Source organism: Panthera onca, chromosome C2 (genome assembly GCF_046562875.1).
Source record: "Panthera onca isolate mPanOnc1 chromosome C2, mPanOnc1 haplotype 2, whole genome shotgun sequence".
Classification (NCBI taxonomy): domain Eukaryota; kingdom Metazoa; phylum Chordata; class Mammalia; order Carnivora; family Felidae; genus Panthera; species Panthera onca.
Window position 1 is genome coordinate 49,116,370 of NC_138347.1, and position 24,019 is coordinate 49,140,388.

The 24,019-nt window shown below is 35.4% G+C and overlaps 1 protein-coding gene across 8 annotated transcripts in view; it reads right to left on the minus strand.

The window, feature by feature from the left end:
- SENP7 (SUMO specific peptidase 7) overlaps nucleotides 1-24,019 on the minus strand; it is a 149,219-nt gene that overhangs the window by 62,927 nt on the left and 62,273 nt on the right. For 4 of the 8 annotated variants that reach the window (XM_060640149.3, XM_060640146.3, XM_060640147.3 and 1 more), the window contains 2 exons: nucleotides 13,646-13,843; nucleotides 5,393-5,587 (listed from right to left, as the gene is read on the minus strand). The exons of 1 other annotated variant lie outside the window; for it this stretch is intronic. In XM_060640149.3, the coding sequence (XP_060496132.1) occupies nucleotides 5,393-5,587; nucleotides 13,646-13,843 (393 nt within the window). The remainder of the gene's footprint in view (nucleotides 1-5,392; nucleotides 5,588-13,645; nucleotides 13,844-24,019) is intronic. 3 more of the 8 variants (XM_060640151.3, XM_060640157.3, XM_060640152.3) reach the window with 2 other exon arrangements.

The window sequence follows — 24,019 nt, forward strand, 5'->3', positions numbered from 1 at the left end:
AGAGAAATTACTGAAATAAATAATCACAAAAAAATTCCAAATTTGATGAAAGACATGAATACAAACATACAAGAAGTCCAAAGAACTATAAGCAGAATAAACTCAATGAGACCTGTACCAAGAAACATTATAATCAAGTTGTCAGAAGACAAAGACAAAGAGAGAATCTTGAAGGCACCAAGAAAGAAGCGACTTATCACATACCAAGGACACTCCATATGATTATGAGATTTCTCATCACTAACCATGGTAGTCAGAAGGCATTGGGTTGGTATATTCAAAGTACTGAATAAAAAAACCTGCCAGCTAGAAATCCTGTATCTGGCAAAACTATTCTTTTTCCAGTTCCTTAAGTTGTAAAGTCAGGTTGTTGATTTGAGATATTTCTTCTTTTTTAATGTAAGCATCTACAGCTATACATTTATTTTGCCTTTAGCACTGCTTTTAATGCATACCATATGTTTTGATGTGTTGTATTTTCATTTTCTTTCATTCTTAACCATTTTTTAATTTCCTTGTGATTTCTTCTTCGACCCATTGGTTGCTTTAAGTATGTTAATTTCCACAAACTTGTGAGTTTCCCAGTTTTCCTTCCATTAATAATTTCTAACTTCATATCATGTGGTCAGAGAACAATGGGAGAAAATATTTCAAAATCATATTTCTGACAAGAAATTAATATTCAGAATATATAGAGAACTCCTAAAACTCAAAAGTAAAACACAACCTAATTCATCAAAGGGCACAGGACTTGAACAGACATTTCTCCAAAGAAGATATATGAACGGCCAATAAGCACATGAAAAGATGCTCAGCATCACTAATCATTAGGGAAACCCATAACAAAACCACAATGAGCTATCATGTCACACCCATTAGGATGACTATTACATAAAAACAGAAAATAACAAGTTTTAACAAGGATGTGGAGAAATTGGGACCCCTAACCACTGCTAATGGCAATGTAAAATGGTGCAGCTACTATACAAAAGAGTAACGGTGGTGCCTCAAAAATTACTAATAGAATTACTATATGATCCAGAAATCCCACTTCTGGGTAGATATGCAAAAGAACTTAAAAGTAGGGATAGAGATGCCTGCATACCAGTGTTCATAACAGTGTTATTCACAACAGCAAAAAGGTGAAAGCCACCCAACCATCCAAAGACATTTATACCAGACTACAGAGAGGCAAAAAAAAAAGGAATTAGAACTTCAATTAGGAAAGTGATCCCCAGACTGTTGTTCTGGATCTGTCACCTCATCTACATCACCACAAATTAAGACACCGGTTGACTAACCTATTTCTGTACTTGGGGTTGAAGAGGTCTTTCCAAGGATAAACCAAAACACAGGGGTCAAGCCCTAACATATTTTTTATAAAATAAAATTTTTAAAAATTATACTACAGAAGATACTATAAACAAAGTAAAATTAACAAACAGGAAACTTGAAAAATTTTTTCCAACACACTGGTAACAAAAAGTTAATACCTTTAATAAGAGTTCTTACAAGTCAGTAAGAAGCAGAACACCTGAATACATACAAAGACTACAGAGAAAACTTATATAAAAATACAAAATCCATCTTCACTAAAAATAAAAAATGGCTGAAATGAAAACAATTTTATGTAAAGTTATATTTATTTTTATCAATAGAGTCTGAAAAAAATTTTCTTTTTAACGTTTATTTATCTTTGAGACAGAGAGAGACAGAGCATGAACAGGGGAGGGGCAGAGAGACAGGGAGACACAGAATCTGAAACAGGCTCCAGGCTCTGAGCTGTCAGCACAGAGCCCGACGCGGGGCTGGAACTCACGGACCGTGAGATCGTGACCTGAGCTGAAGTCGGATGCTTAACTGACTGAGCCACCCAGGCGCCCCTGAAAAAAATTTTCAATGATTAACACTTAATTCTGGTTAAACGAATGGCACTATAAGAATTTATAAAAATACACAAACTTACTGTACCAATGCTATACAGACAGAAAATGAAAAATACCCTAAATGTCCACTCATAAGGAAACACATATTTGTAAAAGTAGATATATCTCAATATATTTATTGGCAAGTTATCAAATTAAAAGAGAAAAGCTAATTCTTTATTCTCCAGCATACCTACGTATTATTGTGATTTACAGATGAGGTAAACTGAGGCACAGAGAAAGAAATTAAGCAAACAGACTGAGATGAATTTCATTTATCACAGTATAATATCACAAATACTTAACAAATTTTAGTTAAAAGTTTTTAAGGGATAATATAAAGTTTAATAATTAAGTATTTTAAAATAATTAATTGCCAACTAGAAAAAACAAATATGCTACTTCAAAGAGATCGTTTTAATTCAAATTTCCTATTCATTCATGATGTTTTTTTACTATTCCTTTATTTTGGGCATAAAACACAATTTCTTTTTCCTGCATAAGTCCATTTAAGTTGTTATTATAGTCAACAATAACAGTTCTGAACACTAAAGACAGGCTAAGGCTAAAATAAGACTCTTAGCCTTGGGGCACCTGGGTGGCTCAGTCAGTTAAGCAGCCAAATTAGGCTCAGGTCATGATCTGGCAGTTTGTGAGTTCAAGCCCTGCATCAGGCTCTCTGCCATAGCACAGAGCCTGCTTTGGATCCTGTCTCCCTCTCTGTCCCCCTCCTCCCTCCCTCCCTCCCTCCCTCTCTCTCTCTCTCTCTCTCTCTCTCTCTCTCAAAAATATATAAATAGACTTTTAGCCTTTATAAAACACTTTTCCACAAATATCATAAGGGGCATAAGTGCTAGGTTTTCAAAGAAAACTTCCTCAGTTTTCAGTCATAGCCTCCATTCTCCCACCCACCAATTTTTAGTTGTTATTCGACATTCTAGCTTTGTAACAAAGAGCTGACATGTTTACCACATTCTCTGCAATAACAATTACAATAATGTCAGAACATGTGTCTCCTAAAAAGATCTACATAATTTATATTTCCTCTTCCTGATTTTGATTGAAATAGGCAGGCTGGAAAGAGGCTGGTTACAACAAGAGTCCCATCCTTGAGCCTATCCTGTCCATGCTACAGTGAGTTCTAATGGGGCACATCTAACTCAAGTGATGGTATGGCCACATGTGCAATTTATTTCCATAGGGCACTCTGGATTCTCCTCAAAGTGAACTCCTCTTAAGGGAAAAGAGAACTAAAGCCTGGTTTAAGGAGTACAGTACTCCTCCTTAAACCAAATGGTAATACTTAGTATGGCTGTGACAATTGCCTTGGCAGTACTGGTAATGGTAATGGAGTAACAGTGATCTCAGGATCAGACACTAGCATCCTCACCATAGAAGACTTCAGTAGCATCAACATACAGCACCAGCCTTTAATGGTACTTTTGATAAAAGTATCAATAAGAGAGACACAAAAATAATGACTACCACCTATTAAATTTCAAGCATTATATTAAGAACATCACATAGTTATCTCCTTAAATCCGCACAATAATCTTCTAAGATGTGTGTTACTATCTGTGTTTTAAAGATCAAAGTAACTTGCCCAAGGTAAATCAGCATGTTTGCAATACTGATGTCTGGCTCCAAAGTCTATGCCTATTCTAAATGCAACAAACAAAGCAAATAACCACCAAGAAAATGAATTTTCAGAGCCCACATCAAATATCACCTGGAAATTTCATAAATATTTAGAAAGGACTTGAAGAGAGCTAGAATTCTCACTGAATAGATTTTAGGAACAACTAGAAATTTGAGACTTATTATTATTAAATCTTAGCCCCAAATTGGTATAAAACCTGTACAGTACAGATTATAATTTGATGGTTCCATTGAATCCTCATAATAGTGCTATTTTTTTAACAGTATGAATGTGCACTGATGTCTTTTGAATTCCACAGGGACAGTACATAATAAGTGACTTTTTCTATAGAAAGTATCATCAAAAACAACATTTTTAAATGCATGATGTTTTATGTGCACAAAGAATTCTAAGGTGATATTTATTAAAAAGATAATAAATAACTATGTGATGTATAAGGTCAAAGGTCATTTCTCTTCTTCCAACTCAGGAAACCAAAGCTCAAGATTAAATGACATGAACATTAATCCAAGTGCACAAAATTAAAGTATGTATTTTAGCTAAGCACTGGGCATAAATGTAATTAAGACATAATGCTTCTCCTTAAGGAACTCATGGACTAGTAGAGGAGGCAGAAACAAAATAACTATATTATAAACTGATAAGTACATTTCTAACATCTCTAATTATACCTTAATTTATACATTAAATACATTATTAATTGGATAATGACACTGAAACTCAGTTCTTCTGGTAAATTCAGAAAAAGACCAAATAAAGTATAAAGTTAAAATTGCCATTAATAATTCACTAAGTAGAACTGATGTGAAACATAAAATATTCTCCAAAAGGAGAAAAATTTGTAAAATTTATAAATTCATCAGAAATAAACAGAGTTTATAAAAATAAAGTGCATTAGAAATGTAAAAAATTTATTAAAAATCTTTAAAAAGTCAGCTATAAATACTCTTTAATGTAATTAGGCTTACAAGAGAAATACAAACTAGAAGTTACCTTTGGATGGTTCAGGGAAAATTAAAAAAAACAAAACAAAACAAAACAAAAAACAAGACTGGATCAATAATTTTTCACTGAGATCAAAACTACTTTATTGTACTAGCAACAAGGCAAGAAATTAAAAAGAGAAGTTCATGGTAAAAGAAAGTTAAGAGATTTAGTAGTATTTATTAACTGACATCCCTTAGCTTTATCCCACAATTTATTTTATTTACAGTCCCCACAGAAGCATCTCCTATAGGTTATAACAAAAGCAACTTCAGATTTCCATTTCTCTCACTGGCTCAGCAGGCTATGTTTGTTAATGGAATCTCAAACCATTTTTTTGAGGAACACATTCAGCAATTCATTCAGCAAATATTTACTGAGTACTAAATGCCAGGTCTAGTTCTAGAATCTGGATATAAAAACAGTGACTATGTCAAGATGGAGAGATGGATGAATGAACAGACCAATAGATGGCCAGATGGATAAATAGGAAAGAGGAGGAAGAGGAACAGAAAAATGTCAGAGGAACAAATCTTAATTATATCACATAAATTGAAATACTGAAATAGATAACTAAATTTTCATTAAAGTCTACATCTATTTTCCCAAAACACAAGTACAGTGTACTTTCTGAAACTGATTATTAGCCACAGACTGTTGGTTCCAACAGCCATCTCGAGCCACCAGGGGAGAAAAGTCACACTAGCCAACAGAACACATCTGCCTCACTTTTAGGAATAATGCATCTATGGGGGGGAAGAATAGAGAGGCTCATTAGAGTAAATATATTATTTATTTTTAGTAAAGTTATCACTAAACATACCTTTCAGATAAAAAGGAGCTCTTGTGAGGATTTAGATTTTGACAAGACTCTAGGCTGCCATCAGATGATGAAGAAAGCTGCTCTGATTGCAAGTTGTCTGTATCACCCAAACTGGCCTCAGTTACAGATGAGGTCTTTATGTATTTTCTTCCTAACTCCGTTCCCAGGACATTCGTCAATATAACTCTGGGTATCCTGTCACACAAAATAACAAACACTGTACTGTACTGAGGTTTGCAGTGAAAAATGTATTCTAGGAAGTTGAATTTTCAAACATTTTCATCTATACCACTCTAGAAATCAACCCATAAACACTCAAAATCCTGTATGAACACATTCTTTTTTTTATTTTTAGAAGTACTAGTGTCTTATAAATTGGTGCAGATTAGCCTGCCACAGTAACGGGTTTAACTAAACTAATGGATGCTATTGGGGTGCTTAAAACTTTAATCACTTTTTCTCAAAAAATGCTTTTTCCCCAATAGTTATTAAAAACACAGAGTACTTTAAACCAATTCAAGAAATCTTTATTCTTCTCATTCAACAGAAAGGTTCTTGATAAATAATTACATACTTGTAATTGGCAAATGAGAAATGCTATATCCAACAGGAAAGACATCATTCAGATTGCATCTGTGGTAATGATAGATTCCATAAGTAAAACAGCACATATAGTGATTATAATATATATGCTTTATATAACAGCACCAAGGAAGGAGCCAACAAATCAAATGTCTAGAAAATTAAAGTGTATTTTTAAAGCTCCACACTTTTTAAAATTGGTGTTCACATCAAAATGTACTACATAAAAGCCTGCTATCTCCTTAAACGGAAGAGGATAATATAATCTTCTCTTGGTTAGCCAATTGTTTTACAAACACCTTATATATTTTGCCACACTATAATGACGCCCTTAGGCAATTATTTGGCCCTGAACTGACAACCCAAACCAAATTACTGTATTGGTTTTTAGTTCTTGTTACTGAATTTTTTAAGTTATTCTATCTCCTCTTCATCAGATGTCCCCCTGACTTTATCAATATGTCACCTGCACTTTATTGACCCATTGTGAGAGACAACAAAAAACACTTAGAAAGGGCCTGAGTGCTTCTATTTAAGTGAAACATGTGAGCTTCCCTGTACTTTGTTATATTTGTTGTAGTACCTAGAGGTACTCATTTTCACTACACAGAGGCATTATGTTCTTTTCACTATGTTCTAGACAGCATGGAATTTCAGATCTTGAAAACTTTAAAATAATTTAGTCTTACCTTTATTTTAAATATGAAGAATTCAAATCTCAGAAAAATTAAATGGCTGAAGGTATAACTCTTCCTAGTAGAAGAACCTGGGCCTATTATCTTTTGGTTTTTTTATTTCATTCCACTACAGGTATCCTTAATATTAAGTTGCCAGAGGATCCAGATAACTGAGCTTTTCTATAGATACCGCAGGAAATTCTTGAAAATAGGCATTTTCCAGCAGAACCTCCACAAAAAAATATTGCAATGATTAAGTAGTACGTATGACATAGGGGCGCCTGGGTGGCTCAGTCGGTTGAGCATTTATTTGACTTTGGCTCAGGTCATGATCTCGTGGTTCATGAGTTCAAGCCCCACATCAGGCTCTCTATTGACAGCTCAGAGCCTGGAGCCTGCTTCGGAATCTGAGTCTCCCTTTCTCTGCCCCTCCCCCGCTCGTGCTCTGTCTCTCTCTCTCTCTCTCTCTCTCTCTCTCTCTCTCTCTCTCCCCCCCCCAAAAAATAAATAAACATTAAAAAAAAAAGTAGTATGTATGATGTAAAAGCAAAGGCAGGTAGTAAATACAATCCCCTAAACTCAGAGTTTGAGTAAAGAAAAAGTGGGAAAGAAGTTAGCTATCTAGCATAACCACCAATTATAAGGAGGAGAAGGCAGATATATTTTTCTACCTTCTCATATGATTTAAATCTCCAAGGATCCTAGTTGTCATTGTGAGCTTTGTGTATCTGATTGCCTGACAGAACCCTCCTTAATATCTTGGATCTGAAGTAGGAATGTAGGTAATATAGGACCAGTAAGGAGTCTCAAGATTTCTTTTATCTGACCTCACACTAGAAATTGCTATGAAATAAAAAACTTCACTCACTAAAAAACTTCAACTATAATTCAATAAAAAAAAAAACTCATCTTGTGTTTCTCAATATTTTAGGGAAAATATAGGAATGATAGCAGAGGCTAGAACTATTTCAGGTTAGAACTATTATTTTCCAGATCAATACCTTAATGTAAGTAAGTTTTATTTACTTTTAAGAGATGAGAGAATCTGATATACTAACTTGATAAATCATTTTAAGAATTGATAATATACTATTTTTATGGTCCCCTATAATTACTGAATTCTAAAATGTGGCTCATAATAAAATAATCCAAAAACTGTAGTATAGCAAAGAGAAAGCAAAGAGAAAATTTGTGGCACCTAAGGAGACACATCAAAGAAATGTCAACTATCATGTAGTATCTCTGTTTAAATGCCTGACTATATTATGTTTAAGTATGTTTTAGAATGTTGAGTCCCTTAAAAAAGCGGTCCCTCCAAATAGGAGTGACGCAGTCCATAAAAGATTACTTTTGTACAAAGTGCTGAAGAGAATAATCAACAACAACAAAAAATACAAATATCAGCAAGCAAAGGGACAATTTTTAAAGATTAGAATTCTCTTCTGAGTAATAAATGATCATCATCCTATTCTTGTATGGTTTATTTAAAGAAAGAAAAAAGCAAAGGAGATATGAAAAAAGAACCCTGGAGGATAAATTAGACCTTTTAAGTTAGACAAATATGTTAACAAATAGCTGAAACAAACATCTGAAAGTCTTTCCTAGAAGAGAAAAAGTTAAATGGTTAAACAAATAGCTGCCAAGTTTTTCCTAGAAGAGAAAAATATCAAAATTGACCCCAAAACTGGTTGAAAAGATGATATACCAAGCTTCAGTAGAACCTGCAACTCTAAAGCACAAGAGCCCTAGAGAGCCCTTGAAGTCCTCAGAAGGTTCCAGCCACTACCCTCAGCATCTCTACCGTGGTAGATCTTTCAGTGAGACAGTACTCTATTAAAACGTGAACAAAATACCACAAGAAAAAAAATTAAAGAATAAGTAGAATATTTAAAGGTCAATAATTTAGATCTCACAGATAATAAGTAATAAAGTCCAATTCCTACTTTACTTATGAAAAAATTAAATTTCAGAGGAGTGAAAAGCACTGGTACAGGGGTTAAGAACAAGGACTCAAGAGTCAGAAAAAAAATAGGGGTCAGGTTTTGACTTTGGCACCTAATAATATAATTTAGGCAAGCTATTTACTATAATTTATTTCCCTTAGCATTGATCTTTTCATCTATAAAATTAGGAGAAAACCTACCTTACAAAGTTGTTAAGACTAAATGAAATAAATTAGATGTAAAGCAGTTGGTATAAGTCCTGGCACGTAGTAGGTACACAGTGAGAAGAAAATCACTTTAACTTTCCTATTACTGAAGTCTTCCTCAAAGTTATAAAGTATCCTTTCAAATGATGCATAATTGTCCTGGGCTCCGGGGTGGCTTACTCGGTTAAACATCTAACTTCGGTTCAGGTCATGATCTCATGGTTCGTGAGTTCAAGCCCCATATCGGGTTCTCTGCTGTCAGGTCAGAGGCCACTTCAGATCCTCTGTCCCCCTCTTTCTCTGTGCCCCTCCCCTGCTGGTTCTCCCCCACCCCCCAAAATAAATAAACTTAAAAAAGAAAAGAGCAAATGGTGCTTAATTGTCCTAATTCATCATACTCTGTAATCCTGATGAAAACATCTTATTAGAAAAGTACATAACTAAACACTTAGCAATGCCCTTAGTACACTCAGCTCTTCACAACACATAGCCACAGCCCAAACATCTTTCATCAACCATTTGCAACTCATGCAATTTGGTTACCTTGAAGAAAAAGAGCTCTCTGTAAGAGCCTTCCAGAGTACAAATCCAGGTAGTGGTGACTAAGTTCATAATACCTAAGCTACCTTTTGGTGTACAATTAAATAAGTTAGCACTGTCATGGAAATTCCATGGCTAGCCACAATTTCAAAATATTCTAAATTTTCACAAGAAATATATAAAGGTATACATTTCATCCTTCACACTAACTCAATATGGAAGAAAGTGCTAAAAAAAACTGTCATTTTACCGTCTATCCAATTTTTCCTTAGTATGTAAACAATAACAGTAAGTAAAATAAAATGCCATTTATGGGGCACCTGCATGGCTCAGTTGGTTAACCGTCTGACTCTTGGTTCAGGTCAGGTCATGATTTCATGGTCCCTGAGATCGAGCCCTGAATGGGGCTCAGTGCTGTCAGCAAAGGATTCTCTCTCTCTCCCTTTCTTTCTGCCCCTCACCCACTCTCATGCTCTCTCTCTCACTCTCTCTCACACAAAATAAACTTTTAAGAAAATTTACTTTCTAAATCAGTTTCTTAAGCTATATAGTGAAAATAATTTTAATTGCTGAGTAACTGTTATTCACAGATTTTCTAAGTTTGCTCCTTTCTTTTACTAAGCTAATTTTAAATGAATAAATTATCACTCAACTAAAATTACACTGGCTGAAAGGTGACAGGAATACTATAGTGTCCCAAAAGTCTTACCATCACAACATCTAAATTGTGTATTTTTTAAAAACTTCAAATATATGTAAATTTAAGAGACAAATGAATAAATATAATTAGGGATATTCCAAGAACTAGGACCTAACTTTTCTTAATGGAATATGGGTAGTACACTGTCTCCATATTTCTCTAATAATCTCTGGTGCCAACTGATGTAAAGAAGAGAAAGATGGTTTATCTTCTCAAAAGCTTTGTGTTATGTGTCCCATGAGGCTCTTTCCTGCCTAATGATCAAGGTTTATCAATGCCTCAAAGTTATCTCTCAGGAAAATAGATGTGAATCATATATGGAAATAAAAACCTACACTAAAATATTGTTTACTTATTTAAAAGAAATTTGTGCATTCCACATACTGCTAGTTTCATATTTCTAAAACTCTTTACCCTTTTCCTCACTATTTAAGAAGACAGATTTGGATTATGTTTTGTTTTTCTTCTCAATATTGTTCAGAAATTAAAATTCTAAATTGTCCTGATATAAAACCCAACAAAATACAAATAAGGGGCACCTGGGTGGCTCAGTTGGTTGAGCATTCGACTTCAGCTCAGGTCACGATCTCAAGGTTCATGAGTTTGAGCCCCACATCAGGCTCTGTGCTGACAACTCAGAGCCTGGAGCCTGCCTCAGATTCTGTGTCTCCCTTTCTCTGCCCCCTCCCCTGCCCTCTTTCTTTCTCCCTCTCTCTCTCAAAAATAAATAAACATTTAAAAAAATCTAAATGCAAATAAAATTTCTAAAAAATGTCATTTTGGGGACTGAATGAGTAATTTTGATTGACTCAATAGTCGATCTTTTTTTGGGTCTTTTTTGGTATTTTGTTTTTTTTTTAAATAGTGTACAGTGGGGACAAGGGCAGTGGGAGACAGACAGAATCTTAAGTAGGCTCCACACTCAACTCAGAGCCTGACACAGGGCTCGATCCCAAGACCCTGGGATCATGACCTAAACCAAAATCAACAGTCAGACACTCAACTGACTGAACAACCCAGGGGCCCCTCAACAGTTACACTTTAAGATAAAATTGAAAACCAAAAATAAATTTTTCTCCCTTTCATCTTTCTGAAATAATAAAGTCCTAGCTAAGTAAAATGAAAGTAAAACAAAAAGCAAAAGTTAAGCTAAGCCTGAAGAAAGAACAAGCCAGATATTCCAGATCATTCCAGATAGCAAGTAAGTCTCTGAAAGAAAACACTGTCCAAACCGATACCCTAAACTGTTCTCCAGTATTCTTATTTGAAGCTTGTAATATCCCTTTTCCTGGTTGTCACCAAAATTACAGAGCAAATAAATGGTTCTAATGGATGAAAATACATTTTAATCAAAGAGACTGGAGATGTAACTCTGCTGAGAAGCAACCTTCCTTGAATTCAGCAAAAACTGAGCATTTAGTAAGCACCCAGCAATGTGCTAGGTATTAGTATCAGAGTAAAAAATAATAAAATGTAGTCCCTGTAAGCTTCCCTTGTGAAGCTTACTGTCAGGGAGGCAGAAAAACTAAAACTCATAATATAATGTGATAAGTGTTATGATATATAAACAGGCTGCTAAACAAAGCAAAAAATGGGATTAAATGCAAATGAGGAGGGTGGAATCAAGGAAGCTGTCCCCAAAAGATGGCATATGAGTTCAATGTTAAAGACTAAAAAATATCAGTAAATGGGAAAGGAGAACAGTTTCCAAGATAAGAGAGCAAACAGAATGAGCTCGGAGGTATACAACAGCACTATACATTTACTGAGCTACCACCAGTTTCTTACAGACTAAAGCTCAGTTATGAATGTGTAGACAGGCACAAAGCTGAGACCATTAAGGACCGTGTATGCTAAAGTGAGGAGTTTGAACTTTATCCTGAAGGTTATGTGGAGCCACAGAAAGATGTTAAACTAGAGAGCTAAAAGTAACATCTGCCTTTCAGAACGATTAACTCAACAACAATATAGGGAAATTATTAAGAAGAAAAGGCCATACATGGGAAGCCCAATACTAATAGTAATAAAGGCACAAAGTTATCAGGGCTTGAACTGAGGCAGTGGCAATAAAAGTGGAGAAGAGATCATTTCAAAACTGATTTAGGAGGCAAAAATATCTACACATGAAAAAAGACTGAATATAAAGGGTGAGAAAGAAAGAGTCGTCATATATTCAGACAGGGAGGGGATACAGAAATAGGAATAAGTCTGAGAAGAAAGATAATGCATTCACTTTGGAACAGTTCAATTTAGGACCCCTGGAGATGAGAGAAAAAGTCTCCATTAGCTGGTAATGACAGAAAGGAAAAAAACACAGACACATACTATAAAAACCAAATTAGAATCTTAATGAGACTTTTAACTTCATACTATATTTTAATTTCATGAACACATAAGGAAATTCTTCTACTTAACTTTGTTTTTGCCTTTTTTAAAAGAGGTATCCTCCTTTAAAATTAACATGTAATACTATAGAGTTCTACTTTTATTTTTTAAATAATTGTGCTGAAAGTTATCAGTTTTGGAGAGCCTAGGTGGCCCGGTCAGTTGAGCATTCGACTTCAGCCCAGCTCATGATCTTGTGGTTCACGAGTTCAAGTCTCATTTTGGGCTCTGTGCTGACAGCTCAGAGCCTGGAGCCTGCTTAGGATTCTATGTTTCCGTCTCTCTCTGCCCCTCTCTAGCTCACGCTCTCTATCTCTATCTCTCTCTCTCCCAAAAATAAATAAAACATTTTTTAAAAATTTATCAGTTTTTTTCTGGACTTGGCTTAAAGCACTTATATATTACAGACCATATAACCAAAGCACTACCTAGCTAATGACAAATTTTTCTAATTAAAAGCAAAGTATTTCCATCAAAACATTAAGGGTTAAAACTGTAAGTAGAAGCACATTAAAAATATTATGTCACAGATAACAAATTCCCAGAGCTAATTCCCAGTATTTAGCCCCAAATTCCATACACAATTCCTTTAAAAAATATAAAACAAAACTGGTCTTATTTATAAAATTAAACTGCATATTTACTATTAAAAAATCTAGGGGTATTATTTTAATATCACCTCACTTATTTAAAAATGCATGTAAATTACAAGAAAACTCAAAGTCAAAAGTGGTAAGGACTATATTAAACACTATTTAATAGGTATGTTAAAGATGCAGAAAATAAAAAATGAACTATTAATTCTGTCAACTCTATCAAGGCATAAATAAATAAATATATATACCTTTATTTTCTCCATCTTTAACATATCTTTCGTAAGTTATTTAATCTAGGTCCTTACCTACCTATATATATATAAGTATCTTCATTTTATATCATAAATGAATCTATAAAAATATGTGTATGGGAATCAAATTATAGTTAAATATAATGATAATTGGTTTTAAAAATAATTCTATGTCAACTTAATGAAATGCAAAAATACCATTAACTTTGTAAATTGAGACTGTCAGCTTTAAGATTTGCTTTAGAGTGGGGCACACCTGTATATGCAGATTTTCTTAAAAATCATTTCCAACAATCTTAACAATTTTAAGATTATTGGAGTTTTATTAGTTCAAATGCGGTAAGTTGAACAAAATCAATACTGAACAACATACCTTTTAGATAAATTAAGGCTTTGGTGAAGAGGTTCTAATTTTTGACATGTCTCTAGGCTGTCAACAGATGTCGAAGGCAATGAGTCTGATTGCACCTTGTTGGCATCACACAAATTAGCATCGTTTCTAGGTAGGATCTTTCTGAATTTTCGTCCTAAATCCGTCCATAGGACATTCGTCAACACAACTTTGAGTTGCCTGTTACACACATAAATAATTAACACATAAAGTACTAAACAGTGTATATAATACATGATTAATCACAAACTATACCAAAAGAAAACCTCCAGGAATTCTTAATTTCAGTTCTTGAAGCAATTAACTAGAGCAGTAAATAAGTAAAATATTTGCTTAACCATTCTCAAATATATATTAAAAAGTAAAGCCTATTTCACTTATATTGGAATTTTCTTCAGAATTCTGTCTAGTATACTATAACTATGGCCACACACACGTATGGCAACCCATCTGCACCTATTTACACTTTTAGTAAAACAATTGTACACATCTGCATATCTCATCACAAAGGCAACCACTTTCTGCAATGTAAATGTATTTTGTTTTAGCATTTGTTAATTTGGAAAGCATTATTAAAACTACAGGTGAAACGTATATCATCTACAGCCTTACTAAAGCTACGTAGTCTTAAGTCTTCATAGTCTTAAGATATAGACTTAATTTTACCTCGTTTCTATAAATAGGTCAATTTAAAACATTTATTTTTACTGTACCTATACCCTTTTAATAAGTAAAACTAATAAATGCAAGCAGCCCCAGCTTTTTGTCTCATTACATTTTGGTTGTTACTCATTCAATAAATCTTTTGCTGGTAATACTTGAAGAGCTATGTTCAGTTCTGGAACCAGAGAATAGTTCTTCCAGTAGTCTGGATAGGCTACCAAGTGGACTTGAGACAATATCAAATGAGAAATGTCTTAAAGAATTGGAAATGTGTGATCAGAAGAGTGTCTGTTCTATTTTATTTATAAAGCTGTCCTGTAACTAGTTTTAGGGATTTTTTTTTTTAATGCTTATTTTATTTTTGAGAGACAGAGGGGGAGAGAGAGAGAGAGAGAGAGAGAGAGAGACAGAGCACAAGCGGGGAAGGGGAAAGACAGAGAGAGAGACACAGAATCCGAAGCAAGCTCCAGGCTCTGAGCTGTCAGCACAGAGCCTGACAGGGGGGTTTAAATCCACAAATGTGAGCTCATGACCTGAGCCGAAGTCCGAAGCCTAACTGACTGAGCCACCCAGGCACCCCAAGGAATTGTTTAACAAAAGTTAAGATGGTGCCTGGGTAGCTCAGTTGATAAGCATTCAACTCAATTTAGCCTCAGGTCATTATCTCACAGTTTGTGAGTCTAAGCCCTACGTCCTGCTCCACACTGACAGTGCAGAGCCTACTTGGGATTCGCTCTCTCCCTCTGCACTCCCAGCTTGCACGTGCATGCATGTGCTCTCTTTCTCTCAAAATAAATTTATAAACTTTTAAATAAATAAATAAGTCTAAGACTTAAGAAACAGGGGCATCTGGCTGGCTCAGTAGGTGGAACATGCAACTCTTGATCGAGTGGTTATGAGTTTGAGCCCCACATTGGGTATAGAGATTACTTAAAATATTTTTTAAAAAAGAATATTAGGAAACACAAAGCAAGGTGTTCAAATATTTTAAAGATAAAACTGATCTTGGGTGCCTGGCTGCTTAGTTGGTAAAGCATGCGAATCCTGATTTGGGGGGGGGGGGGGGGTCTTAAGTTTAAGCCCCACACTGAGCCAGAACTTACTTTAAAAAAAATTAAAGGGGCACCTGGGTGGCTCAGTCGGTTAAGGGGCCAACTTCAGCTCAGGTCATGATCTCACAGTTAATGAGTTCAAGCCCATACTAGGCTCTCTGCTGTCAGCATAGAGCCCACTTCAGATCCTCTGTCCCCCCCCCCCCTTCTCTCTCTCTCTCTCTCTCTGCCTCTCCCACACACATGCACTCTCTCTCCCCTCTCTCAAAAATAAACATATAAAAAACTAAAATTAAAAATACATTAAATTAAAAAAATTAAAGAGGGGCACCTGGGTGGCTCAGTCAGTTAAGTGTCCAACTTCAGCTCAGGTCATGATCTTAACAGTTCATGAGTTCGAGCCCCATATCTGGCTCACTGCTGTCAGCCCAGAGCCTGCTTCAGAGCTTCTGTCCCCCTCTCTCTCTGCCCCTCCCCCACTCACACTCTCTCTCTCAAAAATAAACATGTTTTTAAGAAATTAAGATAAAATCAATTTCAAAGATATCACTTGTATGCAGCAGCCACTTAAGGCTATACTTTCAGACCATCTGGAAAAAGGTGGTATAAGTCTTCAGGGGAACCTCCATAAAATACACAGAAACTTCAAATAAATAATACAGAGATAAGTACATTTCTATGACTAAATAATAGTAATTCATTCTTCATTCAACAAGTACTTATCAAATACCTCCTAGCAAAACAACTGTACTAGCAGAATCTGGAGATACATCGATGAACATGATGGTTATAGTGCCTGCCTGTCTTCACATTCCAGAGAATTACCCAATTCATTATTTAATTATAATTGTAATAAGTGATATGAAGTTAAAGTACAGATGCTGCACTTCTTCTGAACTAGATCAGGGAAGGTTTTACTGAGAATATGACTTTTGAGCTGAAACCAGACACTATCCAAAGAAACAGGTGGAAAATAAAGAGTGGTCCAAAAGTGGGGACAAAATGCAAATGCTCTGGTGTGAGTAAAGCTTGTTGAAGAAAATCAAAGGACGTAGTGGGCTCAAGTGCCTACCCTGAAGAGGACATGTGTACAAGATCAGTATGGGTAGTTAGGCAGGACCAATGAACTATATTAATGATTTGAGATTTTATGTCAAAAACAATTGAAACCCACTAGTTTTTACAAGAGAATGATGAGCTCACAGCTGCACTATTGATCTCTTATGAAGAATGAAATGGAAGCACTAAGGGTAAGGGTAATAAAAATGAATTTAGAGATGGAACGGTGACTTTATCAGGGGCAGTTTAGTGGAATGGTGGGAGCAGAAACCAGAATACAATGGGATGAGTAAATGGAAAATCTGTGTTAAGTTTAAGTGCCTAAGGAAGAGGTCAACAGAATAGGAGAGGTAGAAGATACAGAAGACAGTATAATTCACACAGTAAATTTTTTTAAGAAATGGTATAATAAGAGCTAATATCTATTGCACATGCACTATATACCAGGCACTATGCTAATGATTTTACAATGATTTACCTTATTTAAACCTCACAAACTACTCTATGAGGTACAATGGTAATTCTTCTGTAATTAAGACCAAGACAGAATGATTTAAACCCAAACTTAAATGAGTGAGTAGTGAAAGTGGGATCCAAAACCATTCACTCTCAACTCTACTGCCAGCACTCTTAACTGCTCCATTGTGCTAGTTTATGATGCAAGAAGAGGCACCCCTTTCCTTCTTCTGGGAAGTAGAAGAAATCAAGATCACCTTTTCAAAATGATACAAAAGATAAAGGAACAAAGGCTTGAGAAGAGAAAGATCTCAAATCATCATTGTGGAGAGGGGGAACACAAGCTGACTAGAGAAACACAGTAGGATTATCTTGCAGTACAGAAATCCAGTGAGATTAATAGTCATGAATTTATAATGCCACAAATAGACACTGTTTTGTGACTTTTTTTCCCAGCAATGCTCAGCCTTAGTGTCAGCCCAATGCAAACAAGATAATTAAGTTCACAGGCAATTATTAACTACAGAAGAGAAAGGCACCTTCATAATAGAGCAATCTTAACCAAATGATCAGATGTAGAACCACCAACACAGGGACAAGCAGACACTATGTATCCTCTGATATGATGCAGTAAGCAAATGACAACAGCTATTAAGTATTCTTGCCAAAAATGTAATGTGAACCTAATCCATGAGGACAAACCGAGACAAATCATAAAAATCTAGAACACATGACATTATACAAGACAACTGGCCTAAACTCTTCAAAAAAGTAATGACGTGATTTTTAATAAAAGGCACAGACAGGGGTATCGTAAGATTAAGAGCCTACTGAGACTTAATAACCAAAATACATGATGCATAAACTTCAATTTGATCCTAAATTTAAAATTTTTTTAATGTTTATTTATTTTCAAGAGAGAGAGAGACAGAGTGCGAGTGAGGGAGGGACAGAGAGAGAGGGAGACATAGAATCCTAAGCAGGCTCCAGGCTTCAAGCTATTAGCACACAGCCCAACACAGGGCTCAAACTCACGAACCCTGAGTTCAGGACCTGAGCCAAAGTCCGACATTTAACCAACTGAGTCACCCAGGTGCTCCACTAAATTGTAAAAAGTAATAAAATAAAAAACATTTTGGAGACATTTAGGAATTCTGATTGATTCTAGACTTCATATCCGTTGATAAAATGAGACTACTGTTAATTTTCTTCATAAAGTATTACAGCATGGGATAAAAGAATCTCCCTTGTTCTTCGAAAATGCAGGTTGAAGTATTTAGAGGTGAAACTCCATGATGTTTGCAATTTACTTTCAAATGGTTCTGGGAAAAATGTGTATTATATTCCTATCTACATGTGTATATCTGATACACACATACACGTATACAGAGACTGAAAGAAGGCATAACAACTGGTGAATCTAGAAGAAGAATATATATATATGAATGTTCGTTATGCTCTTGACAAAATAATCCCATGTTTGGAATCCTAAACCAAGAAATGTATGAAATACAGGGAGAAGTTTTATGCACAAAGATATTCATGATGGTATCATTTATAAAAGCAGCAAACTAAAAGTAACCTGTTTCTACCCAGAAACTACAGAATAGTTAAGTAAGCCAGGATAAATCCACTTAATGAAATGTTACTTATTAGTCTCTCAAAATCTTCTACTTTAAATTTTAAGGGTGGTTTACTACCTCTGTGTTTTCTTTTTTCCACTTGTCTTTATTTCTGTTTTCTATACAAAGCAAGTACTATTCATATGAAAAGAAAGGTCAACTAATTAATTTTTTTAAAGAATGGTCAACAGAGCCTGGGTGGCTCAGATGGTTAAGCATCTGACTTCGGCTCAGGTCATGATCTCATGGTTGATGAGTTCGAGTGCTGCACAGGGTGAGCTCCAGCCCCACTTTGGATGAGCTCAAGCCCCTCTTCCGGTGAGCTGGATCCTTACTTTGGGTGAGCACGAGGCCTGCTTCGGGTCAGGTGGAGTCCTGCTTAGGGTGAGCACAGGCCCCACTTCGGGTAAAAAAAAAATAAAAAATAAAAAAATAAAACACAAGCCCCGCTTTTGGTGACTCTCTCTCTGCCTCTCTCTCCCTCTCTCCCTCTCTCTCTCTCTCTCTCTCTCTCTGTGTGTGTGTGTGTGTGTGTGTGTGTGTGTGTGTGACCCTGCTGGGATTCTCCCTCTCTCTGCCCTTTGCTCACTTGTACCCTCTCTCTAAAAAAAAATAAAAATAAAAAAGAATAGTAAATAATTCAGGTTTACCTAGCCAAAAGCTACCAGTTGACTCGTAAATATATGTTTTTTACATTTAGGAAATTAGACTATTTCATGTAAAAGATTTTACAAATGTACAGTCTAAAATTCCAAATAATAAAATAAAAATACTTACAAAATCTTAAGGATATATAAGGTATACTTTTGGTGTAATAGGAAAAATACTGAAAATTAGTAATTTGATAAATTATTTGAAAAATTATTATCCCAATGGTAATTGTAATAATTTTAAATATGAAAATATCCAATGCTGGAAAAAGCCATTTTTCTGTTCACCCAGACCAATTAAAAATTTGTGTTGGAAAATAGCAAACCATTGCCGATTTTACTGATTGTTCTAAAAATGTGACTCTAACTGAAAAAGACAATTTGGATTCTTTGGGAAAATTTTCACATTTATATATTTGGCTTTACTGTCATTTGGCTGACTAGTCACATGCTAAAGCACAAGTCAGCAATCTTTTTTCCCCATAATATTAAAGTGAAAAATGTTTACGGGGCGCCTGGGTGGCTCAGTCGGTTGAGCATCTGACTTCGGCTCAGGTCATGATCTCAAGGTTCATGAGTTCAAGCACCGCGTCGGGCTCTGTGCTGATGGCTCAGAGCCTGCAGCCTGCTTCAGATTCTGTGTCTCCCTCTCTCTATGTCCCTCCCCTGCTCGCATTCCATCTCTCAAAAATAAATAAACATTAAAACATATATATTAAAAAAAAAAGAAAGTTAACTGCAGATTTTCAGCTGAGCCGAGGGTTGACACCACTAAACCCCAAGTTGTTCAAGGATCAAATGTAATTTCATTTACAAGGGAAATCATCACTGATCTTTGTCTCAAGTCTAAAAAATACCACTCCTAGAAATAAAAAACTATATCTCTTCTAGTGTACTATTTTATTATACATTTAAAAATCTCTAATTGTAGGAAAACTCATAACCACAGCAGGAAAAAAAATCAATTTTTTTTTTGCCTATGAACAAAACACATATATTAGGTTTTCTAAAAAAGTTCAAATTTAGTTATAATTTTCAACAAAAGCAGTTTATGCAATGAATACATAAATATAAGTTAACTATATAACTTGGCTAAATAAATTGAGAAATCAGAAAAAATAACCATTGCTCAAAACTTGGGAGTCCTGGAGTACCTGGGTGACTCAGTCAGTTGAGCATGCAACTTCAGCTCAGGTCAAGATCTCACAGTTTTTGAGCCCCACATTGGGCTCACCACTGTCAGTGCAGAGTTCGCTTTGGATCTTCTGTCATCCTCTCTCTCTGCCCCTCCCCCGTTCACTCTCTCTCTGTCTCAAACATTAATAAACATTAAAAAAAAACTTGGGAGTCCTGTTTTCAGGTTCTTCCAACTAACCAGAATAAAAGCAGCGTTTTAATTTCTTTTTTCATAATTGAGAGCATTTCTTGTCCTTCAAAAATAATAGGTGTAGGAAATCAGAATATGTCACCCTAAAATATGTCACTGTGGGGCAAGGATTGTTTTGAACTAAAGACAACCGAGAAACCTCTGTCTGCCTACCACTTGTCTAAATGCAGGCTTAGACTGTTCATTGCTAGAAATTCTTATGAGCTCAGAAATTGAATCTATATAACAAGCCTACACCTTATTTTCATTAGATTTCTCCATATATTTACTTTCCCACAGTTTGCCATCCTTGGGACTCTCAAGCCTTCTCTAAAAATTTATTTAATCTTTGTTAGACACTGCACAAGCCCAAGTTGTAGCTACCCCTTTGGGGTACACATCATAGAATTTCTCCCTCATATATGCACATTAGATGTGTTAGTAAGCTGTGTCTTTTTCTCTAACAAATCTGTATTTTGTCAGTCTAATATGCAAGACCTCAGTCAGAGAACCAAGGAGGGTAGAGGAAAACAGTTTTGTCGCTAGACAAAATATTTCCATTCTTCGTAAGAAAAATACATATGAATGGCTAACATACAGATGAAAAGATCCTGCGTATTATTTATCTTGTCTTTCTGGTATTAAAAAAGAAAAAAAGGTCTCTGTCTTTAAAAGGGAGAGAGATGGATACACCAAAAATGAAGCAACAGAAAGAGAAATCAAGGAAATAATCCCATTTACAATTGCACCAAAAAACATAAGATACCTAAGAATAAATCTAACCAAAGAGGTGAAAAATCTATACACTGAAAACTATAGAAAGCTTATAAAGAAATTGAAGAAGACACAAAAAAATGGAAAAATATTCCATGCTCCTGGATAGGAAGAACAAATACTGTTAAAATGTTAACACTACCCAAAGCAATCTACATATTCAATGCAATACCTATCAAAATAACATCAGCATTCTTCACAGAGCTGGGACAAACAATCCAAAAATTTATATTCAGGACTTCTAGATGTATTACAAACCTATAATCACCAAGACAGTACAGTACTGGCATAAAAACAGACACTCAGATCAATGGAACAGAATAGAATAGAACCCAGAAATGAACCCACAAACGTATGGCCAACTAATCTTTGACAAAGCAGGAAAGAATAGTCAATGGAATAAAGACAGTCTCTTCAGCATGTGGTGCTGGGAAAACAGGACAGCAACATGCTGGATGAACCTAGACCACTTTCATACACCATATGAACCTGGACCACTTTCTTACACCATACACAAAAAGAAACTCAAAATGGATGAAAGACCTAAATGTAAGACAGGAAGCCATCAAAATCCTCAAGGAGAAAGCAGGCAAAAACCTCTTTGACCTCAGCTGCACCAACTTCTTTCTAGACATGTCTCCAGAGGCAAGGGAAACAAATTAACTTTTGGGACCTCATCCAAATAAAACTTCTGCACAACAAAGGAAATAATCAGCAAAACTAAAAGGCAACCAACGGAATGGGAAAAGATATTTGCAAATGACATATTGGACAAAGGGCTAGTATCCAAAATCTATAAAGAATACACCAAACCACACACCCGAAAAACAAATAATCCACTGTGGAAAACAGTTTGACAGTTCCTGACAAAACTGAAAATGCACTTGCAATGACTCAGCAATCTAGCTCCTAGGTAATTACCCAAAAGAAATGAAAATATGTCCACATAAGCATTTGTAAATGAATATTCACCGGAGCTTTATTCATAGTAGCAAAAAACTGGAAACAACCCAAATGTCCACCAATAGCTGAATGGATTCACCCCATTCAAAACACGTCACCCCAAAATACACCACTCTGGCATATTATTTTGAGCTGAAGCCACCTGAGAAAGAGCAGATGCCAGAAAGACTCTCTGACCTCCCCCTTTCTACCTGAAGGAAAGTCATAAAATTTCCCTTGAGAAAGGTGCCCTTTCTATACCAGGAAGACATTCTTATCACTGCAGACTGGGAGTAGACACCAAAACGGATATGTACAAACAAACCTACTAAAATAACCCTTATCTTCCATTAGTTTCCCCCATATATTTCTAGTCACTTTCCCACAATTTACTGTGCCTGGAAACATAAACCCTTTTCTTTTGTCTTGTCACTTCACAAATTTATTATTCCTTGTTAAAAAAATATATAGGCTTTCAGGCCTAGCCATGTCTTCAGGTCTCCATTTTTCCTATAAAAGCTCCCATGTGCACTTTTTAAAAATTAAATAATATTTGTATGCTTTTTTCCCTGTTGCTCTGTCTTGCCAGTTTAATTCCCAGGCCCAGCAAAAGAATCTCAGAGGGTAATAGGGACAATCTCCAAAACATTATGTTCAGTGAAAAAAAAAAAAAACCAGACATAAAAGAATACACATACTTTGTTTTCATATATGTCCAACTCTAGAAAGACAAACCTAATCTATAGTGACAGCAGATCAGTGACTAGGATTGGAGGAAGGGGGTTGTGGGTTAAGTGGGAAAGGGTACATGAAAAGTCTTTGGGGAAGTGGATGTTTTTAGATTGTGGTGGTAGTGGTAACATGGGTATACAAATTAGTTAAAATTCATCAAAAGAAACACATAAAATGTGTGTACTTTATTTTATATAAATTATACATCGATAAAGGTGATTAAAAGTCATTGACAATATGCAAAAACATTTCTATTGTCTTTAAAAAATGAGTCTACCTTATTAGTTTACCTCATCACAGCCAAATTAAATGAATTAAATGACTAACAATTTTATTAATTTATACAAGTATACTTTGTTAAGATTTGGACTGAAAAACTCATGAGTTAGAATAAGTTCAAGGGCTCTAAAGAATAATCATCACTGCAGTATGCCTTAGATGCCACCTTTCTAGTACATGAATTTGTTACCTGGCAACTGGCCAAATGCCGTAGCAAGCACCTTTTAAATAAGAAAGGTACTTAAACTGATTCTTTGAAATTAAAAAAACTGGCACTTAACACATATACTACAGTGTTTGGAGTTTGAGTAAACCACAGTTGAGTGAATAATTTTAATCCATAATCCATATAGTTAACACAGTACACTGCATGCCTCTGCCCTATTCCCCTTTCTTACTGTCAGTCCACTCAGGCTACTTTAATAAAAATACCATAAACCGGATGGATTAACAACAAACAAGTATTTCTCACAGTTCTGTAGGCTGGGGAGTCCAAGATCAAGACACCAGCAGATGCAATTTGTGGTAAGAGCTTCCTGTTTCACAGGTGGCCATCTTCTCACTGTATTTTCACATGGCAGAAAGGATGAAAGAGCTCTCTGGGGTCTCTTTTATAAGAGACTTTACTAGAGGCTCCACCCTCATGACCAAATCACCTCCCAAAGGCTTCCCATCTCCTAATACATTACATTAGGGATTAGGATTTCAACAAATAGATTTTGGGGTGGACACAACAATTCAATCCATAACACATACTTAAT